The 13,309-nt window shown below is 34.6% G+C and overlaps 1 protein-coding gene across 1 annotated transcript; it reads left to right on the top strand.

Moving 5' to 3' along the window:
• Positions 1-250: 250 nt before the first annotated feature.
• Positions 251-4,251, top strand: LOC128206997 (cell death abnormality protein 1-like). The gene is made up of 5 exons (XM_052909773.1): positions 251-386; positions 913-2,250; positions 2,422-2,563; positions 2,806-2,894; positions 3,626-4,251. The coding sequence occupies exons 1-5, from the start codon at positions 311-313 to the stop codon at positions 3,751-3,753; spliced, it is 1,773 nt and encodes a 590-aa protein (XP_052765733.1). The 5' UTR covers positions 251-310; the 3' UTR covers positions 3,754-4,251.
• Positions 4,252-13,309: the final 9,058 nt, after the last annotated feature.

Raw genomic sequence — 13,309 nt, forward strand, 5'->3', positions numbered from 1 at the left:
TGAATGAATACATTTAAGGAAGGGAAAAATTTACCTGCAATTGCAAACAGTCGGATACATGCCAAACTGACATTTTGTGCATTATAATTGATAAACGTATATCCGAAACATTGTATAGCGCACCAACGAGTTTCATTGACTTGTAAATGACATTCAATTTAAACGACACAATGAATCAGATTTAAACTTCTGCTTTAAAACTTCCGCGTTTACTTCGACATGTTGGGATATTAAGACACTAGTCTAGACTTCGTCTTACTGTTTGAAATATATTTTATGATATAAACTGTTCGATGAGTTGGATTTTAAGATGAATAGTTCATTCAAAATAAATTCAGTTATCTTTTTTATCTTGATAAAATCCGAGTCCTGCGTCTCTGGTGCGAGTGAGTATATGTTTTGCTCATTACTTAAGTTTATTTAAAACTCGAGTTTTAAATTTCACTTTTAATATAAAGGTATTTTGTTGTTTATCTTTCGGAATATTTTATTGTGTTTAATATGTTGAAATTTAATCGCTTCTATTAGTCAAATTTTATCATTTCTTAATAAGACTTATTATAACCTCATTTAACCTACTAAAGTAACACAAACACCATTACTATTTATTGATCATACTAAACCATAGTTTTTTTGTGGTGTGTTTTTGTTTGTAAATAATCTTCTTTAACTAATGTAATGTTTATGTAATAGAAATATTATTAATTAATGTATACTGACCATGACTTTTTATTTCGTTGAACAGTTGACATTTTCTCAAATTCCGGTTTGATTGTACCAATTGTTATTTAAACACCTCACCATGTATTATCAATGAATGATGTTCTGAACAACAAGCCAACATTTTGACCGAAGTTACTTATCTCTTAAAGAACCATTATGGTATTACCTACTTTTTCATATTCTGTTTAGGTTGTGTCGCCAATTGCGCCTCATGTCCAAAGTCACCAGTATGCTTATCATGTGACTCGGGATACTACTTACAGTCAGCTGATGAATGTAGAGCGTGCACGTACGTAGGAACAAACTGTGTAACATGCAGTAATGAAACGCATTGTAACGAATGTAGGCCAGGGTTCTGGGGCACCACTTGTCGATCTTTCTGTTTTGACGGTTGTATAACAGAAACCTGTAACTCGTTTGATGGAACGTGTACTTGTAAACAAGGTTTTTATGGCCCTACATGCCAATACACGTGCTCGGAAAATTGCCTAACTGCCACGTGTGGAGTAAACGGTGAATGTGAGTGCAAAGACGGGTATTATGGAAATCATTGTAATGGAGTCTGTTATTCTGGTTGTGAGAAATGCTCTAATGGCTCATCTTGTTCTGTTTGCCCAACTGGAGAGTACGGACAACTATGTAGTATTCCGTGTGAATGCAATGACAGATGCGATATACTCACTGGTAATTGTCTACATGTGACATGTCCTGAAACGTGCGCATCATGTAGGGAAAGTGATCAGTGCAACGGGTGTACTGTCGGTTGGTTTGGTGCACGATGTAACAACACTTGTTCAGATAAATGTAAAGGGGGCTGTGAGCAATACTCCGGACTTTGCAATGCATGCTATATTGCCTACTTTGGAACAAACTGTGATATGGTATGCTCTAAATGTCGTGGTGGTAACTGCAATCAAGAGGGGGAGTGTACTTCGTGTTTTGATCGAAAGTATGGATCATTTTGTAACAAAACATGCTCAGAAGACTGTGTTGGAAGTAAATGTAACCAGCTAGATGGGTCATGTCAACACCAGGTCCAATGTCCTTTGAGATGTGTCAGTTGTACGGACAGCATAACTTGCACTGAATGCGATGTTTATTATTACGGTTTTCTTTGTTCGTCAATTTGTAGCAGTACGTGCAAAGGTGGCCGTTGTGATATAGAATCTGGTCGTTGTGAAAATTGCGAGTCATCATATTATGGGGTATTTTGCGAAAACCGCTGTAGCCTTACGTGTGCCTCTGCTGGTTGTGAAAGGCAAACTGGTATTTGTTTTGGGTGTAACGAACTATCAGTTCATGGCCTGTTTTGTAATATAACTTGCAGTAATAACTGTACAGATCTGCAATGTTCACAAGAAAACGGTTATTGCTCAAATGGATGTATCCCCAACCATTATGGTTCAATGTGTGACAGCATCTGCCCCGAGAACTGTGCAAATACTACAACGGACTCAAAATGTGACTCTTCTGGTAATTGTTTAAGTGGGTGTTTTGATGGTTTCATAGGCGATACGTGTAGGAAAGGTACGATGTATACTTTGTACTGCATTTATATTATATAACTAATGGGTGATAAATTAACAAAATATATTTCCTCAAATTCCTGTAGGACTTTTTCTTAGATTTTTGTATTCAAATACCAGTGTCGTGCCTTTTTGTTTTATCTAGCATTTTTTATCTTTAAATGCTTTTAAGTGGAAACTACTGATACGGACTACACAAGCAATAATGGACAAATGTCGGGTACTCCGGCAACTGCTATTGGAGGAGCTGTCACAGGCTTGGTGGTATTGGGTGTTGTCGTCGTTCTGGTTGTTGTCGTTATTTTAAAAAGAAGGTAAGATAAAAGTGTGTTTTTGTAAAGGTAAATTGAATATTCGGAAAACAAAAGAAAAAAATGACGATTCTTTTCGTTTTTAATCTAGTTGGTTGATAACAAGTGTTCATTTGAATTAATCAGTTAATTAAATCAGTTTGTGTTTTTTTTGTTATTTTCCTCACTCCTTAATATAAACAATTAACCTGCCAAAGCCGACAACGCATTTTTTATTGATATTTTTAACTGTATATCTGATATAGAAAAAGGAGGAAGAAGACATACGAAGACATGTTACAAAAGAGAAGCAGCCAAGATACACCGTACTCAACATTGGCACTAGCAAGCACGAGTATGAAATACTTTTGTTTTGTTTTATTGAACAGTATGATTATCATATGAAATATTTCAGTAACAACATAGTTAGTTCTTATTATATGCCAATTTAACAAGAGCAATGATAACTGTGACTAAAGTTGGACACCTGGTATATTACAAAGCGTTGCACTAGGATACCATTTGTATTCAAGGGAGGTATTTTCATACAATGTTTCAGGTAAAAATGTTATTTTAAAGTGTTCATAAGCCGCCTTCACCTTGAGAAAAAATCAAAGGTTAGAGAATAGAACGGAGGTAAACATGTTTATGTTTACTCCACAAAATAAATGGTTAGTGTGTCGTAATCGCATAGCCATATATTTGCTGTTAGGCTAAGTACATAATAACAATCTTTAGCTTTTAAGTGGTCAACATTATATTGTGTAAATTATCAATTTACACTGTTAATATCTACCTCTTTACTTGATAATAATCTGTAACGGCTGAGTGCTGATTTACTGAACTTAATATATAAGCAACTTTTAACAATATTGCTTTCTCATTATTCGTTTTACCACTGCTTAACAATCTAAATAAATAAAATAAACTAAAATAGAAATTAAAGGAAACCTGACTTGATCTGAAATTGATTTGATTTAAAAAAGATGTATAAATACAACATTGTTGATAATATATCTTTTTGGGTTATGTGCAACCAAATATTGTTGTATAAATGATTTAGTCAAAATTAGTCTTTTTTTACAGCCGAGTATGAAATACCCGATTCCGAGCCACGGTCTGGGTTGAGCATGGAAAGTAAAGACACTGGAGTATACTACAATAATGAAAATGTCTACTACAAGAATGTTGGTGGAAATGTTCAGAAGAAATGAGTATCTACATCAAACAATTTGAAGATAGTGGCTTTGTTTATTGATCTTTGAGTTGTTAGAGCTGTTTAAGTTCACACAATTAAATATATCAGTATATGTGTTGGATAGTTAAAGTTGCACCCATTCACATTCACATACACTAAGTATGAAAACGTTTAACAATAAAATTGTCTTGTATTGCTTTAAATAAAATAAGAAACGACAGACATCAAACTTGTCGCCTGCGTCTAAAAGACAGTGCGATAGTTCGTTATTGCTAAACAGTGGACAGAAAAGTTATATGTCAAGCATACTAGAATTACTATATTATTTTACACAAACACCTATTAGTACATAACTACTGATGCAATTGAAGTCCGTTTTTGTTGTTCCTTTCGTGTGTGCCCATATATGATGTTATCTATTTACGTTTTCGTTAATAATGACATGCTGTGATGGAAGCCGTTGAATTGCTTCCAAATACTGTAACCCATTTGCATGCTCATGAATGATGTAAGCGGTTAACATGCTCCTAGATTATTTGGCCCTTTAGATGATCCTAAATGCAGTAGGCCATGTGCATGCTCATGAATGTTGTAATCCATTTGCGTGCTATTAAATGATGTAAGCCGTTCACGTGCTTCAAAATGATATAAGATTTTTTTATGTTATCCATTTGTGTGTTTCTTTAAAATGTAAGTCGTTTATATGCTCTTTAATAACATGAGCCATCGGCATGCTTCTAAATGATGTACGCCGTTTGACATTCTCCTAAATAATGTTCGCCGTTTGACATGGTCCTAAATGATATAAGCGGTTAACATGGTCCTAAATGATGTTCGCCGTTTAACATGCTCCTAAATGAGGCACACCGTTTGACATGCTTCTAAATGATGTACGCCGTTTGACATGCTTCTAAATGATGTAGGAAGTTTGATATTCTCCTATATCATGTACACCGTTTGACATGCTTCTAAATGATGTACGCCGTTTGACATTTCCCTAAATGACGTAAGCCGTTTGACATTCTCCTAAATGATGTACGCAGTTTGACATGAAGCTATATGATGTACGCCGTTAGATATGCTCCTAAATGATGTAAGCCATTTGACATGCTCCTTAATGATGTACGCCGTTTGACATGCACCTATATGATGTACGCCGTTAGATATGATCCTAAATAATGTACGCCTTTTGACACGCTCCTTAATTATGCACGCCGTTTGAAATGCTCCTAAATGATGTACGCCATTTACATGCTCCTAAATGATGTAAGCCATTAGACATGCTCCTTAATGATGTACGCCGTTTGACATGCTCCTAAATGATGTACGCCGTTTGACATGCTCCTAAATGATGTACGCCGTTAGATATGCTCCTAAATGATGTACGCAGTTTGACTTGCTCCTAAATGATGTAGGCCGTTTGACATGCTTCTAAATGATGTACGCAGTTTGACATTTCCCTAAATGATGTATGGTGTTTGACATGGTCCTAAATGACGTACGCCGTTTGACATGAACCTATATGATGTACGCAGTTTGACATTTTCCTAAATAATGTTCGCCATTTGTCATGGTCTTAAATGATATAAGCGGTTAACATGGTCCTTAATGATGTACGCCGTTTGACAAGCTACTAAATGATGTACGCAGTTTGACATGCACCTATATGATGTACGCCGTTAGATATGATCCTAAATAATGTACGCCGTTTGACATGCTCCTAAATGATGTAAGCTGTTTGACTTGCTCCTAAATGATGTATGCTGTGCTCATTTATGATGTACGCCGTTTGACATTCTTCTAAATGATGAAAGCCGTTTGACAAGTTACTAACTGATGTACGCCGTTTGACATGCTCCTAAATGATGTACGCCGTTTGACACGCTCCTAAATGATGTACTCCGTTTGACATGCTCATAAATGATGTACGCCGTTTGACACGCTCATAAATGATATACTCCGTTTGACACGCTCCGAAATGATGTACTCCGTTTGACATGCTCCTAAATGATGTACGCTGTTTGACAAGCTACTAACTGATGTACGCCGTTAGATATGCTCCTAAATTATGTACTCCGTTTGACATTCTTCTAAATGATGTACGCCGTTTGACAAGCTACTAACTGATGTACGCCGTTAGATATGCTCCTAAATGATGTACGCCGATTGACATGGTTCTAAATGATCTATGCCGTTTGACATGCTCCTAAATGATGTATGCCATGCTCATTAATGATGTACGCCGTTTGACATGCTCCAAAATGATGTACGGCGTTTGAAATGCTCTTAAATGATGTACGCCGTTTGGCATTCTTCTAAATGATGTACGCCATTTGACATGCTCCTAAATGATGTACGCCGTTTGACACGCTCCTAAATGATGCACGCCATTTGATATGATCCTAAATGATTTAAGCCGTTTGACATTATCTTGAATAAGAAGATTATGTGTTCTTTAATGTTAGCCAGGCACAAAGATAGATTTGTTTGCCTACACATAAAAGTCATAAGCCTCGTATGTACTTTTAAATAGTGACAGCCGCCTGCGTTCTCCTATGTGATGCTAACCTTTTGAATTAGGTATGTTGTTGCTCTAAATGATTGAAGTTTCTTGTATGACAAATGCCGTTTTGAACGTTTCTTTTTTTAATATTGAGAAGATGTCATTCCAATGTCGAGTTAAGGCCTAAGTTTCTTTAATGCGTCCATCATATAAATAGAAGATAAAAAAGAATTCTCGGTAATGCATCTAAAAACACTTATTTTATCATTGATTAACTCTATGATCATATCAAAATTGTATACATAAATACAGTCATAGCATAAAAAAAAGTATTTTGGTTTAAGTTTGGTTCAAACCGACGCCGGTAAAGTCAAGAAAACAGTAGTAAACTGCCGGATAGTCCACACGGCCACCGCGACCTAAACAAATGTAGTGGATATGTTGACCTGTTAAGGATACATTGATAACATCACTTGATAAATCAATCAACCAATCACGCAACAACACAGCCGTAATCAATTTTCAACCGCGTTACTAACGCTACTGAAAATTGTGGTCTTCAAAGACGATATTTGAGCAAATATCAACATTTGCTAAAGGGTTCAAGCTTTTGGTATTTTTGTTTTAACAGTCCTTTTGATTTGCCACACTTTATTTCGTAATTATAAAAGTGCATTTTACTAACCATGTGCGAGTTACTTTAACAGAATGTATTAGACGAGAATTAAACAATTTGGTAAAGAAGAGCCTTGTCGAATTTTGATTGACAGCGAAAGTGATATTATATTTATAAACAAATTATAGCATAAACACTGATTTGATGAGTAACTCTTATGTATGTTGCAATGGTCACTTCATCGATGTACAACACTCGTATTTCTCCTTTAATCGTTTACTTGAACAAATACAAAAAATGGTTATCATACGCTAAAATCAGATAAAGTTATATTAATAGGTTTTTATAAAAAGCAAAATGAATCTACCATGAAGACTTAATTGAACACATCAGGAAATGTTTTTGCTGAACAAAGTCATTTTGACAAACATTATTTAAATGATGATATCTTTCCTTTGTTTGTAAGTTTCGGGTAAATGCTAAAATATTGACACTCTTTTTTTTGTGCCATGCAACAATCATTAATTAAACAACTTAATAAACAAAGTTGTTTGAAAGACGCTTATGAAAACACACACTTACACTTTTGTATGTGTTGATCTTAAATTTCATCAATGCACGTATTTTTATTGATGTATCCACGAATGATTTAAACATTTCAGTATGACTATGTCATTTATGACATATATGTATCTTATAATGGATTTAAGAGTATATTTTCTCAGAGAATCAATTTACTACTTCATTGACATTATGTATATTATACCTGAATTTATCTTAACTTTTAAGCTATACATATTTCTTCTATTTATTTTTGTTTTTTTTGCTCGGGATACCAATTTCATTTTAAGTGGATAGCCTTTTTGCAATATATATCAGCGGCAATGAAATGAAATATGATTCGCTTATATGCCGCCAGCCCATGCATAAATTGTGCACATATATAAAATATGTAATGTTAAACTCTAAATATCAAATTCGCGTCCTGCTTCTTTAAATATTTCACTCTCTTCTTTTTATTCAGGTTATGCAAGTTTATCTTTTAGGTTATGCAAGTTTATCATCGTAGATTTTTATATTTAAGTTTATGCATTTTATCTTAAACCGTTAGTAAAGCTTTTAGCCATATAACATTAACTTTCGGACAAAAATATCAAAATCTTCGATCTGATCTTTTGTCAGCAGTCTTTTATCACTGATTAGCAGATACTTAATATTAATTGGCTCATTCCAAGACAACAAATGCTGTCTAAATAGTAAATATGTGAGAGTGCAGCTCTAAGGCAGGTACAAGGACGTTTAAATTCTAGGTGGTTCATATTTATTTGAAGTGATATACAAGCCAATGATTCACGCTACCTAAGACACACATAAACGAACGGGATTGTATTCAGTGGAGCGTAACTACACCCCTTAATAAAGTAAAATAATCATTTTTAAATTGCGTCTATAAACAGTATCAGGAACGATAACTAGATTAAACTGGAACAAATTGTCGCTACTTTATTATCTTGCCTATACAGTACATAATTGACTACAATGTTTTAAATCCTATCTTGAAATTCTTGATTTAATTAAATTTCAACGATGAAATAACATACATCTGACATAGATCTCTTTAATCTAGGCCGAACATAACTAATAACATGAAGATCAATGCAAATAAAAAAGTTAGACGCATGTATCGCTTAGTACTCTTAATATTATAAAATATTTAAAAGGCGAATCTGTGATGCGGCTACAACATTAACATCCGACTTCTTGGCTTATTTCGGTGGACGTCTAGGCGTAAATTAAATTCCTTCATAGTGTTCCTAGCTCCTACTTATTTCGTAGGTCCAACCCTGGTTCATTGCAGGCGCAATTGTATTGCATTGAGATAGTTACAATTCAACTGTACAAACCGAAGGTCAATCGGTGTTTTTGTGCCAATCAAGTACAGACACATAGTGCTTAATGCATTTGTTTACCTTTTATGACCAATACTGGTTCATGCTGGACCGAATTAGTTATTGCTTTCTTTTTTGCACCATATAATGCTTTTAACGAACATATAACGAATCGACACTACGGCGATTATCGAGTGCTTAGTGCTTAGTTCCATTGAACACTCTGAATGCACAACAGTAGTCTACTGCAGGCCAACTAATATTTTCCTAAACAGTCTGAAACCCATTTAATTGTATATATAAAGTATATCACAAATACATAAAGGTTAAGGTATATGCTTTTTGACAATGAAAAAGTAAATTTGTAAAAGGCACCTCATTTCGTACCAATGATCGTTCGAATGCTTCAACGTTCTTCCTCAAATCAATAAACGCACAAGGGTTCCAATAATCTGACAAGAGTATCTTCCGAGCCACAATGCTTTTCTCCGTACGTGTGTTTTTCATATTTCAAATGATTACATTACAGGATGGGAATATGTCAAACAGGTACCATTACTGCGATAGAAGGCGAGTAGATTTAGGTCATTGAGATTCAAGGATGTATCATCAATATGCAACAGAACAGGCCAAACATGTTTCGACCTGCGGCGAGAAGCAATTTTGAATGTGAACGGAACGGCTTGTTAATGCCAGAAAAGTACTGAAATATTTCTAGAATTTGCACTTGAAAGGGTGCAATATGTTACTACCCATTTGAATTTGCAATCCGTTTGGTTTTTTAATACTGTTTTTCTGTATCGATGGAGCTATCTCAATTAACTTCATAAATTACTGTTAGTCTCTAAAGGTACCAATTTAAAATTTAAAATGATGCAGTAGTAGACAGCCAAGTTGTTGACTCAAGTATTGACTTCTAACGTAAAGATTACACGCTGACTGGTCATAATTGTTTCAATGGTACAGTCATATGATATAAGGCGTATTATGTAAACATTCACAAAAATACATGATTCCTATCATCTGGCTGTTCATCTAAAATGACGTACGTTGATACTGAAATTGCGTCATCAGGAGATCACGAGATAACCACCATAATCAGTCCATAGGTTAATGATCGACAGAAAACATGAAATGTGAAGAAAAGAAAACTGCACATGTGTATAAACATTTCAATAAATGACCGCGCGGTGCCATTTAGCGATATTAGTCCTTGGGTCTAAAGTTTTCGGGCCATTATCGGGGTTATTGCCACTCAAAGGTCCTGCGGCTTTATTTGTAAATGAATGAAACTATTTTGTGGCATATTATCTGTTATACAAATGTTTTGAATGATTTTTGTAACAAAGATAAAGCATTTATTTCCTAATTTAACAGATCCTTTTAGTTATTTTATCGGTAAACGCCGTAACCTTATTAATACAGAATATTTTGGAAAACGTACCGTTACAAATGAATATCGATTACCTTGTTTCGCACTTTATGCCCAAATTGTTGCTCTTATCTTATCAAAATGTTTATGGTTAGCCTTGTTATACACTGTAATATATGCCCAAATTGTTGCTATTATCTTATCAAAATTTTATCTTATCAAAGTGCATATGGATAACCTTGTTATGCACTATAATATTTGCCCAAATTGTTGCTATTATCTTATCAAATTTTTATCTTATCAAAATGCATATGAATAACCTTTTTACGCACTATAATATATGCCCAAATTGTTGCTCTTATCTTATCGAAATGCATATGGATTGTTGATTTGAGTTTATCAAGGTCTGCCCTCGCCCATTGGCTGCATTATGGCTTGACCCCGCCGTAACGCCATCACGACTTAAATTGTGTTTAAATGCCTTTAAGTGACATGAGATAGAAGTGACAGCAATTCGCAGTCAAATCCAGACATTGGAAGACTTGAAGAAACAGAGTGAGGTACAAGAGATCCGGGTGCGATACCCTAGCTCTTTGCGAAAAGACTTCTTGGTTCTTTTTTACGTGCTCGGTGTAAAGCACCGATACACGAGATACAACTTTCCTGGGGTAAACCAATACTGAGTACACCACTTTTACAAGCACTACCCTTTAAATGCCAAGCGCCAGGCAAGGGAGCTACTTGTACCAGCTTTTAACCGTCTCCGTGGCCTTGTGGTTAAGGCGTCAGCCTACGGAACGGGAGGTCGTCGGTTCGATCCCGGGCAGCGTCATGCCGAAAGACGTTAAAATGCATATGGATAATCTTATTACGCCCTTTTATATATGCCCAAATTGTTGCTCTTATCTTATCAGGCTACTGTTGTTTTCATCATAATTATAAGGTCACAAAATGGATAGTGTTTATTCGTACAAAGAGAGCAATTTACTTGTAATCACGATCTGAAAAACTCCAAATACAAATAGGATATCATTTGTCAGTTTAAGTTCAAACAATGTGTTTTGTATAAGAAGATAATTATATCTCACTTTCAGGGCGGGAAATCGGCCTGTACCTTACCATTCCAAATATAAACAAACACCGGCCATCTTGAATGTGATTAGGTACGTTTTTAATTATTTCTCCGTTTTTTACAATAAACTTGAAGCAGAAATAAAGTTATGAACTTGCTACTCACTTTTCCACATCTGTTGGTACCTACATCGAGTATAAACTCACATTAGAACAAAAGTTGCATGTCCTAGGGAAATTGAACCGGGATGAAATGACCAGGATATTACAGGGTAACGTGCAGTGCATTTTGCTTGTTCTCACTGTTGTTTGTCCTGGTACTGTTTGAAAATTATGGGCATTTGTTGTATTTTTATGCTACTCTTAGCCATAATGATTAAATAGCCCCAATTGGACATGACATTCATTATGATTTAAATGAGCTATATATTATATGTTCTACTTTTAACTTCACGACCCTTTTTATACAAATTTTAAGATAGTTGATATTATGCCACACCTACAATGCATTACACCTTATGCTTCTAAACAGGGACACGTTGTATGTTGTGCAACAGTGCGTGTCCCTTCCATTCACTATGGCAATAAAATCATACTGATTCTTGCAGATATTTCGCTGAAAACATTTACGGACACGGCATGACACACGTCCTCTACTTCTTCTTTAAGTAGCTGCAGTGGCCATTGCTCATGTGTACGTTCGAGTCCATAGCAAGGGATCAAGGATTAAATCAAAAAGCGATATATTCTACCGTTTTGATTATTTGAATTTCCAAAATGTTTCCAAATTTTGCAACTGTACTCGTGCTTAGAACGGTAGTCTGTATCAACGGATGACACCACAACATGAATATACCCTTAATTAACATACACTGAATGTTATACAACAGTTTAGTAATGCTGCAATAACGTTCGGTACTGCATTGACTTTCTGGAAAGCAGAAAATCTCTTATGTCATTTTAAAACTAAATTGTAGGATTTGTAGGATGAAGCTCATTACTTACCCAGGAGAGATCAAATAATTATAGGAATGATTTGTAGATGTTGCAACATTTTAACTGGCATTTAATCAGTATTCTTTAGTTTTCTGTAGCATGTTGATGTTCTTTATCCATTATCTTAGGATATGTCTGCTGTGCTTTAATGCGTACTTTAATTTTAAATGCTAATTCAATCGTACCTTGACTGCATTAATAAATTAATAATAATAATAATAACTAATTGATATTTTTGTTTTGTAAGCGCAAACATGTTTTGTTATTTAGTTGGTCGATCAATAATATCACACAAAAGAAGGAAACTTGTGGTAAAATTCTAGAAAAAGTTTCTTGTTTATTGTAATTCAATTTGTTTTATTGTTTTAAACATATAAATAACATTAGATTGTAAGTACTCGAACAATTCTGTACTCATTCAAGTTAATACAATTTATGCAAAAACAAATGTTGGTTTATTGATTGATGAGTTTTTTCGGGTTTTTTTTATTGTTTATTACCTTGTAGTTCATTTATTTAATGTATCACTCATTGCTAATAAGTTATCGCTAATTGTGTAATGACCGCCATGCCAAGGCGGTAATCTGTCAATTTTTTATAAGGGATTAATGTTTCACTACATGTATAGTTGTGTCCCTGTATTATTGTTATGTTTCCGCGTTTGACATTGATTATTATGCCTATATAAGAATATATAGTTTATGTTTTAGGCTACTGAACTTGTCCCTGTGGTTTCCTTAGGCTTATGTACAGAAACCAATAACTCTTAACATAATAATTTGTCCTGTTAACGGTTGCAAAATCATAGACGAGCTTTTGCGTTTAAATTGTGAACTAATACCATTTGAATACATAAAATAGTTCATGATTTACCTGGTTGATCGCAAATCACTTGTCTAAATCTTAAGCTACAATAGGTAACAAATTATGTTATCAAATACATTATGGAATGTGTTTTCCTTGTATGAAAAGAAAAAGGATATATTAATATTGTTCTCATTTGCTGTTTGTCCAGAATATAACTGTTATGCTGTTACCTGTATTACTGATACTCGTTTTTGCAGCGTTGTTCTGTCACATCATATAATTTGCTGTCGAAGTTTTACAGTGTAGTTTAGTTTCCGA

Source organism: Mya arenaria, chromosome 10 (genome assembly GCF_026914265.1).
Source record: "Mya arenaria isolate MELC-2E11 chromosome 10, ASM2691426v1".
NCBI classification, from domain to species: domain Eukaryota; kingdom Metazoa; phylum Mollusca; class Bivalvia; order Myida; family Myidae; genus Mya; species Mya arenaria.

Coding starts and splice junctions, on each gene's coding strand:
- LOC128206997 (XM_052909773.1), top strand. CDS start 311: ATGAATAGTTCATTCAAAATAAATTCAGTTATCTTTTTTATCTTGATA. Junction 387..912: donor GTCCTGCGTCTCTGGTGCGA/GTGAGTATATGT, acceptor TATTCTGTTTAG/GTTGTGTCGCCAATTGCGCC. Junction 2,251..2,421: donor AGGCGATACGTGTAGGAAAG/GTACGATGTATA, acceptor AATGCTTTTAAG/TGGAAACTACTGATACGGAC.